A 13431-nucleotide genomic window follows, 5' to 3' on the forward strand; every position below is an offset into this window, starting at 1 on the left:
TAACGTGCCCTGAGCATCAGAGGTGCGTACTGAAACTAAATGGAGAGAAAGCAACATGTAAAACTGCTCTCGCTGACCTGTACTGAAGGGCTTTTACCAATTCCTCAAATGGTGGTGGTTTTTAGTTCTGGGTTTTTTAACTTAGTTTTTTCCTTGTAATTTTTGGTGACCAAGGGGTTACTCTTGTTAATGAAGCGGTCTTGATTCATTATTGGTTTTCTTTTTGGTTTGTGTTTGGTATGTAATTAAAACAAACTATACATCTCCACAAACAACCAATCAAATAAAGTTCTCACGTGAAAATTTCTATTGATTTGGTTTTTCATCACACTAAATAAATGTGAAATCCAACTGAAAAATTCAGTTCATATCTACACTTTCTAACCCAATAAGAAAATTGACCATACCTACACGCTTTAACCCAGAACACACTGGTGTGATTGAATTAAGAGTCATAACATAGGTTCTAAAGAACCCATGTATAAAATAGAGGCCATCTTGGGCTCTTTGTTTTTAGTTGTCACCTGGTGAAACTAAAACGTCAATCTAACAAATGTAATCCGAAACTGTCCACTGCCAAGAGGTAAATAAGGTTGGGCAGTTACAGTCACGAGCTGGGAAGATGGCCACTAGTCTAGAACAAACGCTAGTGGTGGCCAAGGGACGGAACGTTCCCAACTAAGATGCAGACCGAGGATATGGCGCGATTTTTTAAAATTTAAATCGGCTCGTCCAGGTGGATTGTTACGTTGCAATATCGTGACCCAGATGTATGTTGAGCTTCTCTTGCACTGTATGTAGCCAACCGTGCGGGTTGAAGGACGACAAACTAAACAGATGGCAACAATCTTAGAGGCCTTCATCCAGCATTGGTTTGATCATGGCTGATGATGGCAATGTTTACCACCCTTGTTTTGACCCTAAGCTTTAAAACGAAAAATGATCAAACCAGCTGACCACAAAGGGGGGGGGGGGGGGGTGTAGGGTTCTTTTTAAATAAGCCTTCAATATCTCGGAGTATCCTGCTGTTTTTCGCCGTTTGATACAAGTACCGTAATTTTCTCGAGCACACAAACCTATCTGACTCTTGACCTTAAAGCTTTCATGACTGCAGGAATTCCTATTCTTTTGGTTATTTCAGTAAAGTCATGTAGGTAGGTACAAGTTAATTAAAAACAACAAATAATAAAATAAAAGCAAAACTACGACGTTTCGATCATAACACCAAGCGATTGTCATCTGTTTCATTTCCTGCATATGCTCGCCGAGCTCTACTGTATTATAAGGTCATTTGTCCTGGAATACTGCTTTGTGAACACTTGTGCACGCGATTTCATTTCGTTTTTTTTTGTCTGGCTGGACCATGTGGTTAGAGTTGGCCAAAATCGAGCACGTTGGCCCGGAGTACACTTGAAAGCGCATGGGTTTTTATTGGTGGGCGCTCTTAGGTGAGTGATTTGTCGATTTTATTATTTGCCATTCGTTTGGCTCGCCATTATCTGCAGGCCTCCTGTCCATTAGCCGTCGCTGTTGCCGTGTGGGGTGATTTACTATGAAGAGCTTTCGTGTCAACTCCCGTTCACCGCTAGTAAATTTGCAGGCTTCTTTTTGGACAATGAAGACGATTCGTTTTTAGAGCACTGTCTGTTTAATGAGAAGTGCTCTCGTGGTGGCTTTTAAAGAGGTGACGGCTAATGCTTAATAAAGATAAATGAGCCGTCGGACATCTGTTACCGCACACGGAAGATTAAATTCGCGTTTGTGGAACCGTGGTGGCCTTGGTTACCCGGCTAGACTACCGTTTCTAGCGAATGCTACATTTTAGGGCACAAATATTGAATGGTTGCCCACCCATCCCGCAGCGCAAAAACGATGTGTAATGCGTGATGTTTTATATGCGGCTCTGTATATTTCACCAAAATCTGGACTGTACGGAAGATTTTACATTCCATACAGGTGTGTTTTTTGTATGGTACATACGGTGTGTGAATAATTGAAATATGGGGCGAGAGCTTGAAGTTTCTCTGTACAACCCTTTTTACCAGTATTGCCAGAACAACGAGGGCCTCCCCATGCCTGTGCTGATCGTGATGGGAGGGGGGGGTTATTTAACCATAATTCATCACGCTGGTCCCTGGCTTGGAAGGTGTAAAGAGGGCAATCATCGCCACCGGTTTGGCAATAACTTGCTACTGACGTTTGCCGTGGAATTGACCTCTCATGGGCTTAAGAGCACGGTGTGCTAATTGCTGCACTACCGCTCCACCATTGTTTTAAATAACCAGAAATGGTGATATCAAGAACGGTGTGAAATTCTTTTTTAGCTTTGCACAAAGTGGATGTGGAAGTACTGTGTATTGTTGGAACACATTTTTAAATGAGGCGAGGTACATTGTGTTTATATTATTCGGGTCTTTCGGTAAACCCACTTAGATACAAATTCTAATAATATCACGTTTCAATTGCAACTCAAGCGATCGTCATCGCATGAAAAATATAGCGAGCTGCTGAGGCAGGGTGTTGTAAAGGTTTAAGATGGGTGTAGGCCAAGGGTCAGTGGGCAGGGCAAGAGATGAAATTTGCATGTAAATGTAAGATCGGCGAAATCTTGATAAACGAAGCTGAGTGGCCATTGTATGGAGAGATTAGCATGTCAATGTAAGACATTTTGCTTGTGAAAGGTAAGATTCTTTTACCTTTCTAATACATGTGACACTTTACTCGCCCACCATTATTTAATATACTGTCAATCTACTGCTAGACGAGTTGCCTCCCACACGCCGTACAAATTGTGGAGTTGTTATAACCACACTGGGGCCCACACCTGGGTTGCGTGGTTTTTGTTAGAATTCGAGCCCTCCAAATATGCAATGGAAGTTAACAGCGCGTCCACCCCCCTCCCACCTCCACCCATCCCTAGTGGGCTGCATCCACCAGGGCATCTGGTGTACTGCAAGCCCGTGCGAGTCGGCTCCTTTTTGATGCTTCCTGTCACGCTCGTTGGTTTGGCGTTTGGCTCTGCTTGTTGGCATGCGGGGCTACTCAATCTGAACCCTGTCTATGTATTTGTACGGGGGGGGGGATAATTAAGGGAACGATATGGTAATTTAGTTGTTTCTTCTGACACCCCGACTACTTGAATATGACTTTGGTATTGACGGCTAATTAATTAAATATCCTTTAGCTAATTTTATTTACTCCACTTGGTTTTTAATGCAACCCAAACAATTAAGTTTTGCAGATACGTTGTGCACACTACGTGTTTTGGATTCCGTTTCTGCCCATACTTGCCGCATTAATACCGCGGCATGATTATGAGAAATTGTTTTCTCGGTCAAACTATGCCATTGTTATGCGTGGCCACGAATTCCACACTGCGTTCATTACTTTGAATGTGTCCTTTGTAATTTTCCGGCTGCTGTGCCGATTGTGAACAAAAAATGTCTTTTTTTAATGAGCGCCCCTTCGAGTTGGGGCTCTGCTGCCGTGTTTTTATGCGGCGGTAATACGATTTGTCCAAATGAAGCTCCTTTTGCGAAGCTTCGCTTTAGCGCTGCATTCTACTGACAGTTGTCCCGTTGTGGTTTTTGCATGGATTTTTTTTAAACCCAAATGGGTTTTTTTGGATGGATCCGCCTTAACTCATTTTACAGAACCGCATGTCTTTGCTCTTGCGAGCTGTAAACAATTGGGCACGCTAAAAATCCATGGTTGGGGGATTGTCCCAAAGAGACGTCATTCATTTCCCGTGCGGCAGCATTTGTCTCTGCCGCCCTCCAGGCACGCCGCACCTGCTCACCCGCAGGTTCGGATTGCTGAACAAGCGCAATTGGATTTCCAGTAAAAAAAAATGTTCTCAATCCAATAGGAGACACACCATTCTTGTCTTTTACACGCATTCATATAATAACTCCTTTGTTTCTTTCCTGCACCTTTTTGTCCTTTATAAACATTCCCCATTACTCTCCCGGTGTTTGTTTAGTTTCTACAATATTAATTCCTTTATTTTTTTTAAATGACGACTTGTCTTTTATCGCGCCAGTTTTTTTTGTCCTGGTTGTAAATCTAAATTAGTTTTTTTTAACATGTCCACTGCTCACGATATTAAATGCTCGATCCAGCAGCTTGCTTGCTGTGCGGTTTTTTTGTTGTTGAAAGGTGTGGTTTACTCCATTTTCTTCCCAGATGTCCCGGGCAGCTTGTAAAAATAGACCAAAATCACCTCCAGACAAGGAGGTTCCGTGCAGCTCCCTCCAGTGGAGGCTGGAGGCACACTTTATGTAGGGGTGTCTGTGGCACTCTGGGGGGGGGGGGTGGGGAGGTCCTTCTGCCAGCAATTAACTGCAGGGCTGTACCTTTTTACTTCGGTATTTAAACTGCAGCTTAATGCCCAAAGTAGTATCACGTTTTGTACTACAGAATGTGGCACGTACAGGATAATAAAGGTTTTTTTTATTAAATCGTGTAAAATATTAATGTTAAATTAATAAGCTATGCCACGTAAAGAAAACGTGCCAATTAGTTACAACTTTAAAACATTTGTCGCGAAAGCCTAAGCGTTTTCGACGTATGTACAGTATATACACATACCAGTTATTGCTTTGGAGTGCCGTACATGTGAACCGGTTTCATATCCACACTTTGGGTCCCCGCCCCATTCTCCAAAATGTTGCGCCGACTTGGCTTTTGGAGCGTGAGCATCATTACCTCATTTGTTTGACTTCGCCCGCGCGGGACGTCTAAAATGCCACTTATATAATAATACGTACGGGGGATGATTGATTCGTCTGCTGCCGCGGCGGCGGCTTAGCAGTGCGATCACGCGCTGGTTGAAAAATAAATAAAATTATCCGTCCAATAAAAAAAACGCGGTGGCTTTTATCAAGCTGGCTCTCTCTCCCACGCGGACGGAGGGGGCGATCGTGCACGCACACACACACCGCGTTGCTCGGAGGGCAACCCGATGCCATCCGTCTGCCTGTCGTTGCGTCCATACATCGGCGCGTAATAGCCAATTGCACCGCTGGCTGTGTCACTGGGGATAAAACCACTTGCGGGGAGGGAGGGGGTGGTGAAAGGAGAAGTGAGGTGCTGCGGGATCGTCAACACGTGCAGGAGTTGCACGTGTGGGTGTAGAGCGACGAGTGGTGTCGGTGCGTATTGACGCTAGGGGAACGGCAGTCGGCCTCATTTGTGCCTCTTAGTTTTCGCATCCATGAAATGCCTTTTTTTTGGTGTTGCAGCGGGGGGGGGGGGGGGGTGGAAGGGATGTTTTTTAACCGCTGGGTCACGGCTTTCTCATTTTGGTTTTTAGTTCGAGTGCACAAATATAAACTGCCACCTTTTTTCAAATTTACATACGTCTCCGTATTTTCGTCACCGGCATGGTTTCTGATGTTTTAGAATGCACAACTAAATACAATTTTCGATCCCCCCCCCCCACCCTTAGCAGGCCACTGCAAGCAAATACGGGAGGGGGGGGGGCATTGTTAATGTTGGTCGCTAAAAGCAAAGGTGGAGGGGGCCAGAGATACCCAACGGTGGCCAATAAATAATTCCAGCAAGTTGCTCGTCTTTGACCTATAATTCTGCCAAACCTCGTCTCCTTGATTTTCTCACCGCTGCTTTCATTTTGTTCGTTGCTCGCCTTGAAGATGATGGTAACTGAACCAGATGGTGGACCTGTTTTTTTTCGTGCGGTGGGGGGGGGGCGCTTGCAATTGACACGAGTGCAGTTTGACGTGCTTCTCCGCTCTGCCGACTTTTTTGCGCTAGAAATGCTTGGATTGCAATTTGTTGCTTGCAGAATTGTCGGAAAATTCTCGTGCGGCCCAAATGGATGATGTGGCCAACGAGCTTGCCAGAATCATTTTTGCCCCTCTGGCTTTACGGCTGGCTCGATCTCCACGCCCTCGTCTCGTTTTTATTTCTGGGGGGGGGCATTATCAAAGCCTGCCATCTGCTGTCAAGTTGATGTTAAAGGCCCTGTGTCATTCTTAAGCAATGTTAATGGTGCGCGAAGTGGTCCGCGTGTGTACATACTGTAATGTTGATCCGTCAGTTTTTGGCAAAAAAAATCGTGTCTCGAGTCCTGGCAATACTGATAAGTGAAGCGTTTTAGATTTTTTTTTACAAATTTCCTATTTTATACTTTAACAAATACTACATTGAAGTGAAATACGTGTGGAAAGCTGCAGTATTGTAGTTTAGTTGAGACAAATGAATATTGGTTAGATATCTGCATATTGACAACGGTTAAGCCTTGGTAAAGAATTGGACTTGGAAGGGACATTTTCCGATGATCAAGGCTAATGACCGAGTAGCAACCAAGGAATGGAATAAATACATCCACGAGGAGGGGCTGATATTATTAAATCGGCTCTTGTACAGATGCCGCGTGGGTTATGCCATGGGATGGTTGTAAGAAATGACGACCACCTTTTGGATTGGGCTTTTTGTCATCCGTGCGTTGACCATGGCAGCCGATTTTTTTATTTTCTCCCTTGGCTTTAACGCGATGCCTAAAATTGTGGTGCACGATGATCAATTGCGTGCCGCGTTTTGATACGCGCGCAGCTTAACAGTGCGGCAATGACCCGCGTGCATGATAATTGGCAGAGCAAAGGAATTGTACTTTAATTGCCTATCGCTCCACCACTGCACCGCATGACTGCAACGTACATTTGTACGTGACAAATGCTTTGGCGCAAAGCGGCACAGAACTTTATTTGGCTGGTGTGATCTTCGGACCCGAGTTGCGACCTTGGGTCCCCCCCCCCCAGAACCCCTTTACATCCTCAACTGTCTAACATATCTATGTGCGTCTCGGCTGTTGGTAGTCCTGAAGTTTGGAATCGGCGAAATTGACATTGGCTGCAGTGGTGTGGGGGCCAGGGGGGGGGGGGGTGGAAACTTTTTTCCCCAATCCTATGTCTGCATTTAAATGCAGCAGTGCTTACTTGGTTCCACAAGCCTGCACTCCATCCTCATCCTGTCAGTTATGCTTGCAGGACGGTTTACTGGAAACTGCTGCCATTTCACGCCGCGGGTTTCAGGAGCCGTGACGGATGATCTAAAGCGACGCCTCCCAGAGGTCTGAAGCTTCCCGATGCTCCCCCCCCCCCCCTTCCTGAAATCCTTAATCCCAGCACGGCTACTCGTTGAGTGGGCGCGGTGTGTTGGTGAGCCCTCCGGTTGCCCATCCAGATTCGTCAGCGGCAATGTTTTGAGGGACGTTTTTTTCCCCTCTGCGCCGGAGTACGAGGTGCAAAGTTGTGCCGGTTTGAGGGGTGGAAAAAAACACTGCTGACTCTGCAGAAGCCTGATCTCTTTCAGTCTATTTTCCATAACCACCGGGCAGTACATGATAATAGGGTTTTCCCCTTTTTCTGGCAACAACTTAAACTTTATTACAAGGATTCATGTATGCATTAACCACACTACTTGCAGTCAAAATGCAAACAAAAAACATACTATGTTGCATTTTGACTGCAGGTATTGTAGTTAATGCAGACATGAATCCTTGTTATAAGGTTTCAGTTTTGTTGCCAGAAATAGGGGAAAAACCCTATTATTATATTTTGGTACTGGCAAAGGAGGTCTAATGATGGGCAGAGTACATGGTCTACTTTTTTGCATTATTTCCAAATTGCAGCTTTTCAGTCCAGTCTATTTGACACTTTTTTTATTAATCTGGCAATTGCTTTCTGCTGGGTTTGTTTTGCCCAGAGTAACGCGTGCATCTGTTCTTTATTCTCCATCTCTAATGCCTTTGTATTCACAGGACACACCCCAGTATTACCACTTCCCCTCCATAGCCAATGTCAAGCGCACTGCCCTGAACGTTACTGCCACACGTTTTTTGAGTGACCTAAAGTTGCCACGATATAATTTTCCACAGTACGACGGACGCAATGTTACATTTTCACTTTTTTTTATGGCCACGTCTGTTTTACCCTTTGTAACCGTACTTGCACATGTTAATCGCTGTGCATTGATGCACTAGGGGCACCTTTTAAAAATATTGCTTAAAAACTGACAGTTCAGTGAACAACAACAATTATTGACTGCAATGCGCTTTTGATTTGAAGCTTTTATTACTGCAGGAATCCATACTCTTTGGTTCTGTCGTCGGTAAAGTCACATAGTTAGAAATTAAACACAAATCGCGACGTTTCGATCACAACACCAAGCCTGACAACCGCGTAGTGCGATCGAAACGGCGATTTGTATTTTATTTCTAACTGCGTGACTTTACCGAAAAAAATCAGAGTATGCAATGCGCTTATCGGTGATGCGATATCGTGGCCACCCTAGTGGTAATGAATGATGACAGATCCAGTGGCAATGGGCTTGAGGCGATGACAATGTCTTTTGCATGCCCATAAGAGGTTTTTGGGTAAAATCGCATAAATATAAATGCATCGTTTAAACCCGACCAGCCAATTAGTAAGGTTTGTCACGTAAACAAAACATGCCTATTTGTTACTAATACACAACACTGTTGGAGAACCCACAACATTTTACAATTCGAGGTATGACGTTTTTTCCAGTAATTAGCCTTGTCAGGCAACAGCCAGCGTTGAATACCTTCATCCAGCAGTGGCTTGTTCATGGCTGCGGCTGCCGTTGATGGCGATTTTTTTTTCTTAATGGCGGCATTGGTACCTGACCTGTGCACCCTGGCAGGGCGTCGGCAAGCAGACACTCTCTGCCGGCACGGCTCGCGCCCGCCATGGAGGTGGCGACCAGTAGCTCCGAAGAGAGCTTCCAGGCACTCAATCATGCGGAGCAGATGGCCCGCCGCATGGAGGGCTACCTGCGGCACAAGCAGCTGTGCGACGTGGTGTTGCTCGCCGGAGATCGACGCATCCCCGCGCACAGGTGCGTCCTCCCCGTGTGTGTTTTTGTTTGCTTGCACGAACCCGTGCACATATCGAGGCAATGACCTTTTTTTGTTTTATAGCCGGGTGAAATGAAGCCTGTTTGTGAGATTCTTTCGCACCGTACGTAGCCTCCCGTGCTAATCGGCGGTGCGCGGGAAGGACGGCAGACAACGCAGCAGTTCTAAAGAAATTAGTTTTTTTTTTTTATCACCGCTCCCAGTGGCTTCCTAATAGCAGAAGCAGCGATGTCTCGTTGCTTGTGCAAAGGTGACCTGCGCGTTGAACGGCTCGGATGTTTACAGTGTAGAAATTTCTTGGAAACTGAAAACATTTCTGGTTTGCAAGCAAAACGCCAGCAGTTCACGTGGGAATTCGGAGACAAATTTAAATGGCAGTGCAAAGTATCAGGGTGGGTGTGCGAGCTAATTAACTTGCAGAACAAGACTAACGTAACAGGGATGGTTTCTATGCACAATTGAAGCGGTGTACAAATGAGGATAATTCTAATGAACTAAGTAGCTGCTATGGTTGCTTGTGTTTGTATATTTCTAAAAAAATTATTTGAATGTATATTGCTTTCGTGTACAGCAGGATGTACTTTGAAATAAGAATTGAGCACAGATTAATTTTCTTTATTCCATTGGAATATCTTGTAGGTGGTTATCGGTAATTTTTGTTGCTGCTGCCAGACTTGTTAATCTCCAAATTTAAGGACTCCTAAATGCTAGAATTTAAAATACATTATTACCTAAATGCCTGAGAAACAATAAAGTAACAACACCTGTCTTGATATTGCATTCCTTTTAAACCTTATTGATGGCCTATCGTTGGAAAGGTTCACCGTTGAATTTTCATGATTTTAATAACTGGCTAATGTCGCGTAGGGGACGGTCGGAGGAGGAGGGGGCGGAATTAAAACTCGTCAGATTGATCCGTTTTGCGTAACCTTTTCCTCCTCGCTGCTCTTTGTTGCACGACAGGCTGGTGCTGAGCTCCGTGTCCGACTACTTTGCAGCAATGTTTACCAGCGACGTTCGAGAGGCAAAGCAGGAGGAAGTGAAACTCGAGGGTGTGGAGCCCACAGCTCTCTGGGCCCTTGTGCAGTATGCCTACACCGGTAACAAATATGTGGTGCTCCACCAATATAATGTCAATAGTTTGCGATATGATCATTATTCATCATTGATTTCTCTTTGGGTTCGATTGCGGAGGTAAAATCCTGTTTTTGTTACTATAACCCTCTACCACCACAGTCAATAAAAGCACGTTATGATATGGGCAAATATATGCCAAGTTATTTTGGTTTATCAACAACTAAAATGTTAAAAAGCAAGTGCAACGTTTGTTGCCATCCTCCATCCCTTTAATTTTATGCTCCATACTACTGCTTCTCATCTCTCCCTCTCTCTCTCCGCTGCCTTGTTGCACACGGGCAGACTTTAATTTGGTGTTGTGTCTCGCATTATTAAGGTAGTGGTGAACCGGATTAAAAAAAAAAGACAGTCTGGTTGTAGCCCAAAAGTAGGTCAAGATGAGCTCGTTGTGGTTTTGATAGGGAGGACCAAAAGAAAATAGAATTTTGGTTTGGGCTGTTGATGTCCCCCATGCCCCACAAATTGGCAATTGCATTCGGGTTTGGGTGTCTTCACAGCTACGACCCAAATTGCAAAGACCGAGCAAGGCCAAATACAAATAATAACATTTCACAGGAACGTCTTGTTTTTTTTTGTAAATGCTTGGTTGGTTATTTATTTTGACTTAACCTTCGTGACTGCAGACATTCATTCTTTTGGTTCATTTTGGTGAAGTCGTGTAGATAAAAAAATAAAGTAAATAAAAATAATAAACAACAAAAAAACCACTAATTTAGACTGTAGCCTGGTTCTTAATTGGAGTGAGTGTACTGGCAGTCTATAATGTAGACTTATTATTGATTCTTTTCATAAATAAAAAAACCACGATTCAATCGCAACACAAGCGGTCGTCAGAAAAAGAGGGGTTGGCCTCTAAAGACAAACTGTTTACAAAGGTTTAGAGATGGGCGTATCCCTAGTGTGTCTGCAGCATGGGTGGGGAAGAATGTTAATGTGAAAGACAAGCAACTTTACCAAAGGACTGCCAGGCAATCATTGTACTTCACTCCATTCACCCACAGACGGTGGAGGTTGACAATAAAACACAACTCCAAGTCATGACCCAAAGTGGTTGACATCTTTCCAATGATTGAGTTTATAACCATCCTTGGTTGAAATTGTCTATGGATGGCTTCATCAACAATACTTTGGCCAGTAGGCTTGCGAAGTGCCATCGTCTTAGAGAAATCAATTTCATGTGAGCCAGCCACGTTAAAATAATGATCAGCCACAGCAGAAGTATTGGTCCAACTTTGTTTCAAATATGCCTTGTGCTCGCGGACATGGTTAGACATGTCGCTTAGGTTCCCCAATGTAACTGCTGCTGCAGATACAGCTTGGTTTGTAGATGCCGGGATATTGCATGTCAGGAATCTTGTCCTTCACAGATTAGATCCAATCACGAATTTTATGTACCGTGTTAAATCAGACCTGGATCTTGTGTTTGGTCATGATTTTGGAAATATTTTTGGTTACCCCTGCTATGTATGGCAAGGTGATAGTTTAGATTGGATCCTTGGATGGCTCCTTCCTCCATTTAGGGTGATGGCTTTGCAGATTGTGTCGTCTAAAATATCCATTCTCCTTGATCTTGGTGTATGTGTTTTGAGTTCACTGGTTAGTGGTCGGAGATACTTTGAACTCGATGGTATAGCGTTTTGATGAAGGAATTCTTCTGGGATGAATGGTGGTGGGAATCAGGTTTTAGGTAGGTGTCAGTATGAGTTACTTTCCTGTAGACAGAGTGGCTCCATAGAGTCATCTCGTCTCTTTTTGATTTAGGACGTCCAAGAAAGGTAGCATGCCATCCTTTTCTACTTCCCCATGGTCAATTTAGCTGGGTGTATGTAATTGATGTGATTTGAGGAATTGGTTCAGAGCTGGTCTTCTATGTGGCCAGATGACAAACGTGTTTATTCCCATACCTCTTCCACAAGGACAGGCGTAGAGTGGTTGCCTGGATGGTGTCCGTCTCAAATTTTCCATGAAAATATTGGCTGCAACCGGAGAGGAGGGAGAACCCATTGGGGTGCCTTTAATTTGTTTGTAGGATTTTCCATTCCAGGTGAAGTATATATTGGAGTTGCAGTGTCTCACCAAGGCCAGTTCATCAGCATTTAATCCTTGTTGGACCAAATCTTCAATGATTGCAATGGTGTCGGGCACAGGAACTTTGAACAAAAACTACATCGAAACTAATGAGCAAATCACCTGGACAATGAGATGTCTTAATTGATTGATACCAGGTGAGTTGATTTAAGAACATAAGAGGTGGTCTTACCAGTAAATTTCTGCAAGGTCTCGGACATATATCGGGCCAGTTTGTACGTGGGTGAGCCAATGGTGGAGACGATGGGACGAAGGGGTGTACCTTAATAATAAGGTTTTCCCCCTTTCTGGCAACAAAACGGAAACCTTTTTACAAGGATTCATGTCTGCATTAACCACAATACCTGCAGTCAAAATGCAAACAAAAAACATACTATGATAATATATGCATTGTCCTTGAAACTGATTGGTCCACACCAAGGGACGGCTTTCCTTTGAGCCTCGACCCAATTGGCGTCATCTGGTCGAGCACCAATTGGGTCGAGGCTCAAAAGAAAGCCGTCCCTTGGTGTGGACCAATCAGTTTCAAGGATAATGCCAATATTATCAGTGTTTTTTGTTTGCATTTTGACTGCAGGTATTGTGGTTAATGCAAACATGAATCCTGGTAAAAAGGTTTCAGTTTTGTTGCCAGAAAAAAGGGGAAAAACCCTATTATTACATTTTGGTACTGGCAAAGGAGGTCTAATGATGGGGTGTACCTTCTTTATCGATTTTTGGCAAGCCATATAATCTGGGTGGTCTTGCAGCAGAAGGTTTTAAAGGAAAATCGTTTGGTCTGTTCAATTAATGAAGCTGAATCGGTTATGCTACTGTTAGTTTTGTAACGAGGCTGTTGGTGGGATCTCTTAATTTTTGTGTAGCTTCCATCATTTAAGCAGGTCCTGAATTTTGTTATTGTACATGTTTTTGTCCATGATGACCGTGGCATTACCCTTGTCGGCTGAGAGGATGACTATCCCTCCTTTTTCAAGGAGGGATAGTCATCCTCCTTACTGATGTTGCTGACTGGTATGTTAGCACTTTTTAGGGTTGCAGCGTTTTCAGATCTTGTCATATCTGCAGCCATGTGTCCCAAAACCCTTGAGAGCTACATCGACCTTGGCAATAATGTCATTCACTGGTATATGTTTTGGGGGTGACCTCCGAAGTTCAACCCTTTAGCCAAAACCGACTTTAGACCATTGGAAATTGGGATATTTCTCGGATTAATAACAACCTTGTCAATGTACCTTTTTAACGTGTTTGATCTGGTTTCTTCTTGCAAAGGAGGTTGAACTTGCAAATCGGGTTATCTTTACATT

The 13431-nt window shown here is 44.0% G+C and overlaps 1 protein-coding gene across 6 annotated transcripts in view; it reads left to right on the plus strand.

Moving 5' to 3' along the window:
* LOC116942966 (kelch-like protein 5) overlaps positions 1 to 13431 on the plus strand; it is a 77531-nt gene that overhangs the window by 31983 nt on the left and 32117 nt on the right. For all 6 annotated transcript variants that reach the window (XM_076067426.1, XM_032955495.2, XM_032955498.2 and 3 more), the window contains 2 exons: positions 8689 to 8883; positions 9866 to 10002. In XM_076067426.1, coding sequence (XP_075923541.1) covers positions 8689 to 8883; positions 9866 to 10002 — 332 coding nt within the window. The remainder of the gene's footprint in view (positions 1 to 8688; positions 8884 to 9865; positions 10003 to 13431) is intronic.

Source organism: Petromyzon marinus, chromosome 16 (assembly GCF_048934315.1).
Source record: "Petromyzon marinus isolate PM22_M1 ecotype Great Lakes invasive population chromosome 16, UKy_Petmar_22M1.pri1.0, whole genome shotgun sequence".
Taxonomy (NCBI): domain Eukaryota; kingdom Metazoa; phylum Chordata; class Hyperoartia; order Petromyzontiformes; family Petromyzontidae; genus Petromyzon; species Petromyzon marinus.